Raw genomic sequence first — 14132 nt, 5'->3', positions numbered from 1 at the left:
ACACACACACAAATGCAAACAGACTACTTCCTGTAGCACAAGGGCACAAGATATGGTAATGGGACCCAAGGGTGCTTGAGCATTGCGTAACATGGAGCTGATTCATCTCTCTCACACACAAATGCATGCGCGCGCGCACACACACACACACACACACACACACACAGCTATTCCTAGTGGCCTACTTTCATTTCAAAAGTGCACAACTTTCTTGTGGCCTATTTTTATGTTGTGATATAAATGCATGAGTATTGTGTGTGTCGTGTGTATGTATTGTAGTGGACCACTGAAGTTGGCGGTCAAAATCTTCGTTGTACACACATAATATGTAACACTCATACACATACATTGGCTGACCTATTTTCCTGTGCTGCGTAGGGCAGAGGCAGCAGGGACTGAACGGATCATGACAGCCAACACAGCCCTCCCCTCAGCAAACAGCCAGCCGAGCATGTCCAGCAGAAGATGTCTCTCTGTCCTGCTCTCGGGTTTCGTGCCATCAGACAAATGCTTGGCCTGATTTGGTTTCATTTGAGATTGTGAAATTGCCCACAGGACAAGTCAACAAACTTCTTGAAATATAGAAAAACATATTGATAAATACAAATGTACTATAACAAGATCATGATGCTGAACTTATGCTTGAAAGTGCAAATTCCATCAGGAGAGATTGCACAACATCACATACCCATTGAAACTACAATCATCATCAAATGTGCCTGGAGTTTATGAATAGCTCTAATAAATCTCATTGTAGGACACAGAGGGTCTTGATTAGAGCGAGGTCCGGTCACGCTGCAAAGCATTAGAAATAATTGATTAACTGCATTCCTGAGTGATTTATACTTTAATTATAGAACCCCTCAGTGAACAGAGGCGACCTCTGTGTGTAATATTTGGATAAAATCTGATTATTTTCATCACGATCAGAATTATTTTAATAGCATTTTTGTTTTCCAGCACCACAGGTTTCTGTCCTGAGTGAAATGAATTCTGAATGTAACCTAATCCTCTCTGACGATGAGTCCAGAGACAAATCTTATAACTCTATTTTTCACATTAGCAGATAAACACAATAAAAAACATTCAATGAATGTTCTGAATTCAAAGCTGATTCATGTTATGTAACGAGTTTGTTTTTTTGTTTTTTTTTGCAGCGTCGATAATTTTCTTCACTTTAGATCTTTCAGCAGAGATTTCTGCAGTCTGTGATGGTGTCTGAAACAGGCTGAGTGTGACACAAACTGGCCATCCTCTGTGTCAGGATGACTCAAATTTCTAATTCAGAGGTGTGAACACACACACACACACACACACACACACACACACACATACCAACACAGGGTTGAACACACACTCCTCAGTTCTATCCTCCTTACCCCATCGCTGGCTCTCCCTGTGCTGCTGACCTACATACTGCAGCATCCCAGTTACATAACCAGCCCAGGCTGTTGATCACCGCAGGCAGCGCAGGGCCAACACCCCCCTTCTCCCTCACACACACACACACACACACACACACACACACACACACACACACACACACACACACAAACACACACACACACAAACACGCACTCTCTTGCCTGTGACCTACCAGTTTTCATTAACTCCTGTATATAGTTGAAGGGAGCCACCGTCCTGAGGCGTTCCTCTGCCACTGAGCACACACCTGACAGACAGGTGGATGTAGATGGTGCGTGTGGGTAAATATTGACAAAAATTCAAATTAGGTCAGTCAGCTAACATGATCAGGAAGTCATTCGGTGCAACGCTATATGGCGAGGGGCGAACTGTCATGGAGTCGTGGACCTTCATAATATATTACCTAACAAGCTCTGAGAATTAATCAGTCTCCGTGTATAAATGTCAGCTGTGTGTGTGTGTGTGTGTGTGTGTGTGTGTGCTACTGACCTGCTCCCTCATGCAACAAGGAGAGAGAGAGAGAGAGAGAGAGAGAGAGAGAGAGAGAGAGAGAGAGAGAGCTTCTTTATGTGCAGTTTGCTCAACTTTACACTGTAGAGGCATGTGACGTAACCCTCCCTCCTTCCTCTGCTTCCCTCTCCCTTTTTTCTCTCTCAATTCCACTCTGTATAACCCCCTCCTCTCCTCTCCTCTCTTCTCCTCTCCTCACCCCTTCCCCTCCCTCTCCTCCATCCTCTCCTATCCCTCCTCACTGACCTACTTTTACTCTCCTAGCCTGTTTTCACAAGCCTCTGCGCAATACAAAGCAGCTTTTACAGCTCAAACATGGGTCGGGAGAAAAAAAAAAGAGAAAGGGAATAAGTAAGAGAGAAAACAAGAGATACTGATGGGGGTGGGGTTGGAGGGAGGGTTAGTGCACTACAAAGCACTGCAGTTTTCTCAGGAATGTCACCTTGTTATAGCTGGCTGGTGGGTGGCATGGAGTGCAGAAGTGAAAACACATTAGAGCTGCAGGTCTATGTGTGGTCATTTGCTTGAACACACCTACATCCTTCCCCTATCTATTACAGGAAGCGCAAGAATAAACCTTCATAGCTAGAAGTGCTGTGGATGCACTTGATTTGCGTCATTAAGTTGCACAACATGAAACTCATCTACTCTGTGGATGAAAACACAGTCACAAGTGGTTTTATTCCTCCGTCCTCAGGTTTGTTTAATGTTTCCAGTCCAGAGCTGATGCTGCTTCTGAGATTTTTCACAGAAACTCTGGTGTTTCCCTGAAATTGCAACACCTTCGTGTCCGAGGCTCTCCTCGCTCTAATGGCTCTTACATAACGCTTGTCACTGGCACACTATGCCAACGCCAACTCGGTGTTCCCATCAGCCATTGTTCCATTAACAGCAGGGTCGGATTCAGGCTGCCACACTTTACAGTCTGACGCAGTTTTTCTCCCAAGACAGTTGTGTAACTTGTTTTGCTTGTTGCACTCATTCTGTGATTTCTTTTTTTTTCTGAACATTTCTCCAACTTAGACACATTGTGTCATGGTATTGAGTAATTCAGGACAGAAACAGAAAAAAATATGTGGAACTGCTTTTTTGACATCAATCTGCTGTGACAGGCTAGTAGCCAAATCACCTATTTCAGTTCTGTCTTATCTACATCAAACACTTTCCACTGCTCAGCTGCTGTTTTATTCTTTAACCCCTTTCAGTTTGAGTTAACTACTCAACCTTCACATTACATCATCTATAGACTCTTCATAGACAGTTTGCTGTGTAATTTGTTGTTTATACTAGAGTCTTGTATATTTTGTGATTGATTGTGCACAAATAAATGTATTATAGCTATTATATACATATCTACATATGGCAATTTCCCAACTGAGGTTAAAACTGGATAACAGATTCCTTTCTGTCCTGCTGCAGCACACAGTGTGTGTATTGTTGTGATTTCATTCAGTCTCAGCCAGTGGGCATGATGCGGTCAACCAGTAAAGTTTTTCTGGCTGTGTCGTTTCTGGTAAAGCTGGGCTCTATGGTAACCCGGGATGTTGCTGTCTGTGAGCAGTGAATCAGCTAGTTGGTCTCCTGCTAGAAAAGGTCTGGTCTGCATGTGTGTGAGTGTGCAACTGATTACACAAGAGTGACTCAAAAAACTTTAAAGAGACAAATATAAATTCAACAACCTTTTTATTTTTTCCCCCATTTTGAATCTTTCACAATCGAAAATGAGTGTTTTTTTTTTTTTTGTAACCATTTTGCATATCCATGTGAAGTATAGCAATACATAATCACTTCTGGATAAGCCTTACTCATTTTTTTTCCATTTTGGAAAGCCTTTCGGCAAACAACATAGGTTATACAGTAACATGTAGTACAAATGGTAACTGGGGCAAAGGGCAGCAAGGGTAAATACACAGCACAACCAGGAAGAGCATAGAGCAAAATGACACAACAGGATGACAGAAAAATACACATAATAATAGCCAAAATAATAACCGTATATAATAGAAAATAACAATATTAATAATAAAATAATAATAAAATAATGACAGCAGTATACAAGAGAAAAGAGACAACTTTACATTTATACATAGTGACCAGAGGCAGGCACCAGGAAGTGAAACAGTTTGTAAAGACTGTATGATCTACTGCAGCTACGTAGCTAAAACAACTCAGTGCGGAGGTGAGTGGGATCATTAAGACATCGGCCAATGTGGGGACGAGGGACAACACAATAAAGAGGCACCTTATGAAGAGAGAGCAGCTTTGCTGGTTGCGACTGAAGAGCCATTTCATTTATTAGAGACAATTTTTGTCTGGAAAATGAAGGATGTATTGATTTTTGTTGAACAGTTGGCAAACAAGGCTCGCCTTGTGCTTGTCAGGTTTTGCCAACAGCGACTGCATAGCCTTCATTGATATGAATAACTGGCCTTGATTTTCTTTTCTTTTTTTTTGACAGCTTCGAGTGTCAAAGAGCTTGGGTCAACAAGGAGCCCAAGCTTAGTCTGAAAAAAGTGTACCTTTCTTTCTTCTTTTTTTTGTATTTTTCTTTTTTTTTTTTACAAGTTGTGGTTCACACTTTGAGTTAAAAGAACATCTTTGAGGCATTTTCTAGACAAAGAGGAACTGTACAAGGTGTCTCGACAAGAACAAACTGATCACTTTTAAGTCTACAACTTCCGCATCCCACAGTTTTTATTTTTTTTGTTGTTTTTGCCACATTTTTCTTCTTAAAATATATATTCCATATATGCAAATTTATATGTCACAGTAATGTACAATCTAAGTGCTTCAGAAGTGAAGAGGACTTGTGTGCAGATGATGAGAAGACCAAATGGTACAGTTGTGTTCGGAGGGAGGAGGAATGTAACTCTGCCAAAAAAGGGGGAGATGCTAAAGGAAGGATGTGAATCTTTGGTAAAAGGAATGTTCCCATAATGCCACATAAACGCTGGCCAGCCACCAAGGCAGTTTACAATGATGAATAATTGAGTAATGTCTGAATTTTCCACAAGGGAAATATCCCAGGCTCCAGCTCTGGAGAGTTTCATTCTGCCCCCTCCCTCATTGAGTGATCTATTATTTTCATTGGAGAGATAGGTGGGAGGTAGGAGAGAGTAAGGGGAAGGGGAACAGGTGACACAGTGAAACGTGATGGTGAAATCACATCCTAACCGCGCCTCACACACAGATCACCGGCTCCCTGTCTGTCTTGTAAGGTGGCGATGTGAATCAAAGTTGTCCGTCTGCTGAAGACAACAACAAAGAGGTGATAGGAAAATGTTCCAGCTGCTCCTATTTGTCCTTTAATCTCGCCTCTTACTACGTCCGGCTTTCCCGCTGCCGGATCCCTTTTTCCCTCCCTCCTTTCTAGACTCCGCCCTCTCGTTCATCTGACGCCGGGCCTCCTCCGCGAACTCAGTCTCGTGGTCCAGCTCTTTGCCCTCCCCGCCGGCCTGCATGCTGTGCAGGTTGCTGGGCAGAGCTAAGTAAGGATGCTGCGGCAAAGTGGGAGAGGGGGACATGGAGGAGCTGACGGGGCCTTCTGCTTGCGCTCTCGCCCCCCCGTTGGACAGCGCTCTGTACTTGAGGCGGAGCTTGTGAGGCAGGGCGGTGCCTTTGACCTCGCCTTGGCACTCTCCGTACGAGCCGGCAGCTCCCGCCGCCTTCTGGTGGTAGCTGCTGCTGATGTCCGACGAGGACGAGGACGGGGACTCGTCGTCGGTGGAGCCCTCCTTGTCGGAGCTACGCGGGTCCCCGTCGCTGGAAGAGGTGTCTTTGGCGGAGGAGTTCTCCTGGTAGAAACCGTCAGCTCGGGGCCCCCCCTCGTAGGTGAGGACCGGGGGCTCTTCGTCCAGTGTGTTGAGGTAGCCGTTGTGCTGTGTGAAGGAGGACTTGCCCTCCTCAGTGTTGTGGATCAGATTGGGGGCGAAGGGGTTCTGGCGGCTCTCTGTGTGCTCCAGTCTGTTCTCCTGACCCTGGTAGCTGAAGTGATGCTGCTGCTGCTGGATGTGGGGGTTGTATTTCTGCTGCAGCTCCTCCGCTGACTCGTCGTTGTCTGTGGTGTACTCGTACTGAGGCGAGTCCAGGGTCTTTGTCCTCTCCAGCTTCTCGGCGACCTCTGAGATGGTCGCCGAGCAGTCGGAGTACTTGGAGGTGGAGGTGTGCTGGCCGTGCTGCGGCGGTCTGCTCTGCTGGGACTGCTGCTCCTCGGACCTCTGGCTCTCCACGGGGTAGCAGCCGCTGCTGGAGCGGTACAGGATGACGCTTCTCTGCGCAGAGGTGGCCTGAGGGGCGGGGCTGGACGTGGTCTCCATGTGGCACTGCTGCTGCTGCTGCTGTTGGTGGTGCTGGTAGTCCATGGCGTTCTCAGCCATCTGGGTGCTCTGCTGGTGAGGGGAAACCAGAGCGGTCTGGTAAACCGCGGGTGGCATTCCGTTGGGGATCCCGTCGGGAATCCCGCTGCTCTCCAGCCTGGCCATCTCCAAACTTGACGGCTCCTTCTTTATGCTGTAGCTCATGGGCTCGGGGCTGTCTCTGGAGGAGCCGTCGGACATGTCGGAGACGGAGCCGCCGTGGGGAGAGTACTTGTGGAGCGAGCCGTGGCGCTCGCCGCGGCTCGACTGTTCGGTTTCAGACGAGTCTGAGTTGAGCATCACCTGGGACGCGCTTGAGTAGCCGCTGCTGGAGAGGTAGGCGTTACTGTTGGGGGTGCCGTTGGAGCTGCTCCCGTTGCTACCAGTGTTGGCGCTCATGGCACTGTTGGAGATCTGCTGACTCTTCTCCATGTAGGAGGCTGTGCTGATGAGGCCGAAGCGCAGCTTGAGCTGGAGGAGTTCTGTCTTCAGACGGACGTTCTCCTCGTTCAGCGCCATGACCCGGTTCTCCAGCACCATGTCGTTGAGCCGGCGCTTTTCCCTTGAGCGCTTGGCTGCTTCGTTGTTCTTCCTCCGCTTTTCCCAATAGGAAGCATCTTTCTTCTCATCAGAGATGAACTCCCGCTTGCGACGGGAAGTCACACTAGGCTTGCTACCTTTACCCCCGCGGCTGCTGGACCTCTGTCCGCCTTCGGGGCCGGGGGATGGGATGCTCCCGTCGTAGGGAGAGAAAGGTTCCACGTCCATGGTGTTCTTGTTGCTGGTGGATGAGAAGTGTAGACTGAGACTTTCCATTTTTTCCCAACTGGGGGCCAGAGTGACTCTAGCAAAGGGCAAAGGGGGGGAAGGGAAAAGATGTAAAACTATATGAACCTTCTGCCTTGTTACTACGGACTGTGACTATGTCGCAGGATCGGCAAAAATTTCTGGATGAGGTATTTGTGCTCCTTGAGGGTTGCGCCTCATTGATTTCTGTTATATAAAGTCAAAGTTCAAGTGTCCATATTCGCCAGGAAGATTAAAAAGAGGTGGAACTCCACGAAAACCTCAGACATTGAACCACTGTTGTGAACGAGGAATCGAAAAAAAAGAGGAAACCTCGAAAAAAGAAAGTTTGTATTTTGAGTAGAGCGTCTTCCAGTCAGTTGTTCAAAGTGCTTTCTGGAGTCTCGCCGGAGGTGATTTGGAGTTTATCTGCGTCTTCCTCAATCTTTAGCAGAGCTGTGATGCCTGTCAGGCTGCTGCTTTGCTCCTCTCAGTGTCTTGCACAAGATGTAGGTCAGTCCGTCTACTTCAGGGCTCCCTGAGGATCTGGCTCCACTGCTGCTGTTTGCTGACCACTACCTGGGTTGAGGAGACAGAAGGAGAGAGAGAGAGAGAGAGTTAGATTAGCTGTAAAAACCACTGCTGCTCATTGTGGCATGCATAGTCCCTTTAGTGAAACCTCTAAAGGCTTGTGATCATTACACAGTCTGTTTATCGCAGTTCAACTTGCACTGAAAATCTATTACATAACCCTTCAAAGTTGCACAACGTTTGTCTTTCTTGTCTTTGTCTCCTTGACTTCACAGTGGATGCAGAGCCTGAGTAGCGGCGCACACGAGCACTCAGGACTGCTGCTGCTACTGCAGAGCTCTTGTGTAAGAGGGAGCCACTGTCATAGTCACGTAACAGGGGCTGAGGCAGGCTGACCTGGAGCCAGCTCTGCAGAGACTGACAGATAAAAGGCTGAGGGAGGGAAGGAGTGGACTGGCTGGCTCTGGTTTATTATCCAACCTATTCTGATTTAACAAATAATAACCTCTGCTTTTATATTGTAGGGGAATAAAATCTAAGTCTGAACAAAGTCACACTAATGCATCACACCTATTGAGGAATGTCTGAAATTGACCTATATATGTCAGTCATCACAGTTTCTGCCATATCTGGACACACATCTGCGTTGAGGCTCTGTGGTGTGTTTGTCTGTGGGGGAGGAGGGAGGGGGGGAGAGATCTCCATTGCTGCTGTAATGTCTCAGTTTCTCTGGTAGCCGTCACACTGTCTGAAATTACTCAACACCGCAAGCTGCTGAACTTCCTTATGTTGTGTCAACATCGTAGCTCAGCAGGAAGCGCCGCTCACACAAACACATCTTGCGCCATAAAGTTAACAACAATGCCCAGTGCAGCACTCGGTGGTGGATGTCGACGGGGGCTCGGCATTATGTAATAACTTAGATCTGCTCTTTGTTTTTAGGCCCCGTTTCCTCTGCTTCTCTCACTGCACGGCATTACGCAGTTGATGTGCAGTAATTAATGACACATCGTTACACTGAGTCCTGGAGTCCATTACAAACATGAAAACAACGTTTTATGACACACACACATGCACAGAGGGAGTGCTGAAATCTAGGTCAGTGTGCCTGTGGGTAACAGTGACTCCTCTGGTGTCAACACGGGAATCAAACAGTGAACAAACATGAAGCTCGCTCTTCATAGACCCACAGCCTCGAGTTTCTCAAATGTTTTCATTTCTTAATAAGGCCAATTTTGGAATAAGTGAAGGCACTGTTTACTAGTGGACGGACACAAAATCATTTCAGCCGCACCTCAGCCCAGTTCGGTCATTTTTAATTGTCAGGGGACTTTTGTTCAGACTTTCAAATCTTTGATAATTAAATGCAAATACAAAGCACATGTATGCAAATAAGATGTTGGTGCAGGAACTGTGGTAAGGATTTGTGTTACGCTACTGAAGCAGTAAGGACAAGAAGCCTGAGGGTATCTCCTGTGTGCCTCTAAAACTACAAAAGTCAATGCTGACATAGTAAACTGAGCCAAATGAAATGCACAGATAAGTCATGGAAAGATATAGAGGGATTTTTTGGGGTGTTGCTGATGAAAAACAAGCAGTTCATGCTACTGTTTTTGTTTTAGGTTCCCTCTGTATACTGAAGCCTGGAAACTGAGACCAGACATGGCAGAAAGCAGACGTGAACAAAGAGGCTCCACACACTGTTCCCGTTATTTAAAACCCGTGATGATGTCATGAAGGCAAAGGGAAAAAAGAAGAAAAAAAACACGCTCAGTAGAATAAAGGTGGGTGCTATTGTAGAACATATAATCTGCTGCACATTGACCTTCAGTGTATTGTTCCCTCATCACAAACCACTTCACACTACACCTTTAATACATCATTACTATTTAATCCAGTCTTCTCCAGACTGCCCCACCTCCCAATCCACAGTCAGTAACCCTATTGCATAATATCACATTAAAAACCCACGTTATGACCTTGAAACAGCTCAACTGCAGCTCAGAATAATTAACCATTTATTAACTGGTGTCTGAGGCGATATAACTAGATCTAGGTCTAGGTCTAAACGCGGATTTTTCTTTCACATTCGGTTTCTTCCGCCTTTTTAGTTCAACTCCTCTCCTTATAGAAGTGGAGTAAAGCTACGCTGAACAGAGAGGGATTTGGACGCAACCAGCAACAGATGTGGAAAAATGTAGGGTCGGCCCCCGTCTCTCCGCCTCCCTCCCTCCCCAAGCCTGAATCATTTTCATAAAGACTTGCAATGGGGAAGGTTTGGGGCGCGAAACAAAGGCGGGCAAGGAAAGGAAGCACGCATACGTCTGCGCTGTCCCACTGACCTAGAAACGACGCTAAGCAGTAAACACTCCTCCTGTCTTTGACGGTGCGCCATAAAATAGGTCAGTAGGACTGCATGGGAGGGAGGGACGGGCGGGAGAGGGAGAGAGAGAGAGAGTATTAGAGTGCACGCTAAAAATAGAGCGACGGAGAAGGGTGAGGGAGGGGGGGGAGAGGAGCGATGGTGTGACGGGAGGAATTCAGTTGGTGGAAATGAGAGGAATTTTACAGAAACTGCAGCAGGAGCAATGAAAGAGACAAAGTTGCACGCGCCATCTGCCCCCCTCCCTCCCTAGGCTACACATACACACACAAAAAAAATCGGATTATGAAAGACCCAGTGATTTTCAACATTAATTCCTGTTCGCTCCACAAACCCTGCGACGCGCGTGCACGCGGCAGCACATAACAATATGCGCCAGATGAAAAACGATAGGGAGAGAGGAGTAGGACAGGGAGACGGCATTGACGTCAGAGCACACACCCATCTCTGCAGCCACATTCACACATAGCAGCTCCCTCTCTCTGCCTGGACTGCATGGGGAGGGGCTGCTGCTGTTGCTGCTGTTGCTGCTGCTGGTAGTGGTGCTGCTGCTCCTAACCTACGTGCTCTGAATTTCTCTTGTTGCAGAGCAAAGCTTGTGTAACACATGCATATTACATAGCGGCAGACGCTACAGGTTACTATAGCTGTGAGAGGCTCAGACACCCCCCCCTCTGTGTTCAGGTCCCTGAAAAAAGCAGGGTGAAGCTACAGGAGAGATGTATGCATTGTGTATGTACTAATAATTATAATAATTTCTCTTTCTCTCTCTCTTTTTAACCCTCCTGTTGTCCTTCTGGGTCAATCTGTTCCCTTCCTCCATCCTTCCATTCTTCCTTCCTCCCTTCCCTCCATTTTTCTTTCCTTCTTTTTCCCTTCATTCCTTCCTCTTTTGATCTAATTGACCCATTCTGTTCACTCCTTCCATTTTTATTTCTTTCCTTCTTCCCACAATCCTTTTCCCCTTCCTTCCTTCCTTCCTTCCTTCCTTCCTTCCTTCCCTTCGGCCCTTCTTCTTCCTTCCTTTTTAACCCAATTGACCCAATCTTTTCACCTTCCTTTTCCCCTTCCTTCTTTCCTCCCATCTCTCCCTCTGTCCTTCCTTCCTGCCTGCCTGCCTTCCTTCCTTCCTTCTTTCCCTTTGTCCTTCCTTCCCTGACCCAGGAGGACAACAGAAGGGTTTTAAAGAGTGATCTGTTGCATGTGTGTTTCCGTGTTAGGCTTGGCTGAGGAAAACACAGCCACTTATGCCGCTCAGGGAGGAATGCCTCACCTCTGACCTCCTCTGAGGCAAGTGTGAGTAAAACGCATGGCATCCTCGATTTCCCCTCCTCCACCCTCACAGTGATCCAACACCACACACGTGGATGGGGCCCCCCGGCTAGGAGCCACCATCTTTCCCCCCGTGGTTTTTGTGTCAAGGAACAAAACCGAAGAGACGGAAAGCCAGACATTCCAGGTCAGTTAATGAGACCTGTGTGTGAGTGTCGACCATGTAACACTTCCTCCGAGTCATACGTGACCCAACACACGTCAACTGGTACCAAGGGCAAGTGACTGAATAAACAGATACAACTTAAGCACCACTTTTTAAAAAGAAGGTTACACAGTGAATTGAATAAATAATCTTGAAATAATCTATTTTGAAAGTTGCTAATTCGTACAAATAACATTCACATTTGCTGTTCAGTGATCTGAATCTCACTCGGTCAATAATCTCTATCTTTGTCGGTTGATTTTGATTTCCTGCATCATCCCCCTTTACTAAGAAGTCAAAAGTTTTTGCTACTTACAGTCAGTAGAATAACAAAGCAAAATCAGCAAGAGGGAAAAAAAAGTTTTGATAAACAGCCAGTAAAGTTAGAAAACTGGGCCAAAATTGCTTAATTTACTTCAGTATGCATAAGTCTGAGGTCTGTATTCCTCAGAGCCACAGATGGAGTGGTCAAAGTAGTCCACAGCTTGTCCCGTATACCTCATGTGCCTCCTCACCCAGTTACAGGTCTGACCTATATTCAGAGTGCTGGCTGGGACAGAGCAATGCAGACGGCTCTGAAAACAGACCAGCTGGCAGCAGGCGGACTAAGAGCTCACCAGAGCTCTGCCTGCCTTCGCCAGACAGGGGTTTCCATGCATTGCATCACATCCTGGATGTTCACTTGTTATTCTAATTTCACAACAAAGTCACACCAAGATCTCACCCGGATCTTGGGAGACAGACCAACTTAGCCTCTACTATTCCATGTTTCCTTTTGGAGGATAAAGGCTGTGCAAGTTAAAAATAGCTTGCAGACCTTGAGTAGCTCTATTACATCACTGATGAGAGCATTTCTAAATACAATTTCCCCTGCGCAGACTTGTTAAATATCTATCTGCTTTAACAATAATGAATATGGGTATGAATGATGAGAAGAAAGCACAGGGTGTGAACGGGAATCAATTACAGGCCTCTCTGTCCCAGGAGAGAGCTGCTGTTTATTGCTTCTCCCCGCTGTGCGCTGGTTATGTCATACCCTCCAACTCCCTCAAAGCGAAGCTTTGTGCTTTACTTAACCCACCTCATGAGTAAAGGAGAATCATCTAGTGACTCACTCTGAGAAGAAGAAATCAGACATTTTGTGCCTGTTTTCTCCTTTGAACTTTAATGTTTATTAAGTGATAGTGATGTAACCTAAAAGCAGTAGCACATGTTCTTCACATCTGGAGAGAAGTCGTTTTTTATGTGAATATAAGCATGACATTTTTTTATTACATTCATAGTAGATGACTTGTACAAGATATGTTGCAGGTAATATCCCTTAGGTATCTCTTATACTCCTGCAAATGAATATAGGACATCTATTGTTATAGATAAGATGATGATGGGCATTTTTTTGGCATATAATCTTTACTAAATTTAACTATAACCTCCACATTTGCATGAAATGTAACCGTTTTTTTCTCTCTAAATCTACCACAAACAATACCCTATAAATAAAATTGTAGGTTATTCATATTAAAAGCCACGCTTTCGTTCAGTCTTATATTTGCATCAGGTGGACGATCAGAGAGATTCATTAATAGCTCAGAAAATAAAGTCATTAAGTCAAAAACATGAAAACAATATTGAACCCGCAGCATGCCACGTGCAGGGGCTAATACAGCATACCGTGTGTCTGCATTAACCAGACAACACAGGCTGAGTGCAGCAGCTGCCCCCATTCCCTGGAAAACACCACCATGAGGGAAATTACCTCGCCTTGACATTGAGTAGCCTTCATAATGGGGGGTGTGCGGCCGGTTACGGCTCCGTTTCCTCCGTCCTAACACATGTTTCGTGTCACAAACAAAGCGAGAGCACAGAATAAATAAAAAAACCGGCAACAAAAGTAGCAGAGCGGAGCAGACCACCGCGTTCATGTGACAAAAACAGCCGCAAACGTCTCAAAGTCACGGACGCAGGCGCGGGTCTGCCGGTTAGAGCCGAGTCTCCATGTGAACAATAAGCGGCCATGGGCATCACGTCCTCATGTCTACTACACAGACACACGCAGCGGAGGCGCATATATGATTAAACCATACACCACCGATTAAACAATATAGATACAAGCAGACAAAGACAAAGGGCGGAATGCGGCTCGCGCTCACTCTACATACCTTTCCATGTCCTGGAGGAGGGGAAAAAAGATTCAGGCTTTCCCGACACAAAAGCTGTCTCGCTCCTGTTTCCTCCTTCCCTTCTTGTCCCTGAAGAAGAAACCTCCCTAAAAACGAAATACGAAAAAACTTTCTCCTTCTTCTCCTGTCGGTGCTCCGGTCGGTTGTGGTTGAGTCAGTGGGTCGGGTGGATGCTGTTTCGGTCTCTTGGCTCGAGCTGCCTGTGTGTTGTGTGCGGTCGGACACTGCTCCAGTTTCTCTGGCTCCCTTTCTAGAAATATGTGTTAGTAGGTCAGCGGTTGCATAACAGCTCTTAGGCTGCCTAGTCACGTTTTTGTCCTCTGTCTCTCTCCGCGCGAGAGCCGCTGTGTGTGTGTTATTAACCCCTCTGTATTATGTGTCCTCCCCACCCCTCCACCTATATCTCCACCTTTCCTCCGCGTTGTAATACCAACTCTTTTACGGAAGCGGTTAAGTTTATATCAAGGGCATGCATGCGTCCGCAT

At 46.3% G+C, this 14132-nt stretch overlaps 2 protein-coding genes across 3 annotated transcripts in view; both read right to left on the bottom strand.

Moving 5' to 3' along the window:
• Positions 1 to 1966: 1966 nt before the first annotated feature.
• klf1 (Kruppel like factor 1 (erythroid)) overlaps positions 1967 to 14132 on the bottom strand; it is a 31500-nt gene continuing 19334 nt past the window's right edge. The window contains exon 4 of the mRNA XM_085795509.1: positions 1967 to 1989. Within this exon, the coding sequence (XP_085651635.1) occupies positions 1988 to 1989 (2 nt within the window). The 3' untranslated portion in view covers positions 1967 to 1987. The remainder of the gene's footprint in view (positions 1990 to 14132) is intronic.
• On the bottom strand, positions 4456 to 13887 carry nfil3-5 (nuclear factor, interleukin 3 regulated, member 5). Of its 2 annotated transcripts, none has more exons than XM_085794475.1 (2): positions 13627 to 13887; positions 4456 to 7655 (listed from the first exon to the last, which is right to left on the bottom strand). In XM_085794475.1, the coding sequence occupies exon 2, from the start codon at positions 7104 to 7106 to the stop codon at positions 5241 to 5243; it is 1866 nt and encodes a 621-aa protein (XP_085650601.1). In that variant the 5' UTR covers positions 7107 to 7655; positions 13627 to 13887; the 3' UTR covers positions 4456 to 5240. The 2 variants fall into 2 exon arrangements, with proteins under 2 accessions (XP_085650601.1, XP_085650655.1); XM_085794529.1 differs by lacking the exon at positions 13627 to 13887 and adding an exon at positions 11784 to 11992.

Source organism: Trachurus japonicus, chromosome 1 (genome assembly GCF_045865225.1).
Source record: "Trachurus japonicus isolate A0001 chromosome 1, Traja_1.0".
Classification (NCBI taxonomy): Eukaryota; Metazoa; Chordata; class Actinopteri; order Carangiformes; family Carangidae; genus Trachurus; species Trachurus japonicus.
Note: the sequence above shows the minus strand (reverse complement) of the source record. Positions and strands in the feature narration are given on the sequence as shown.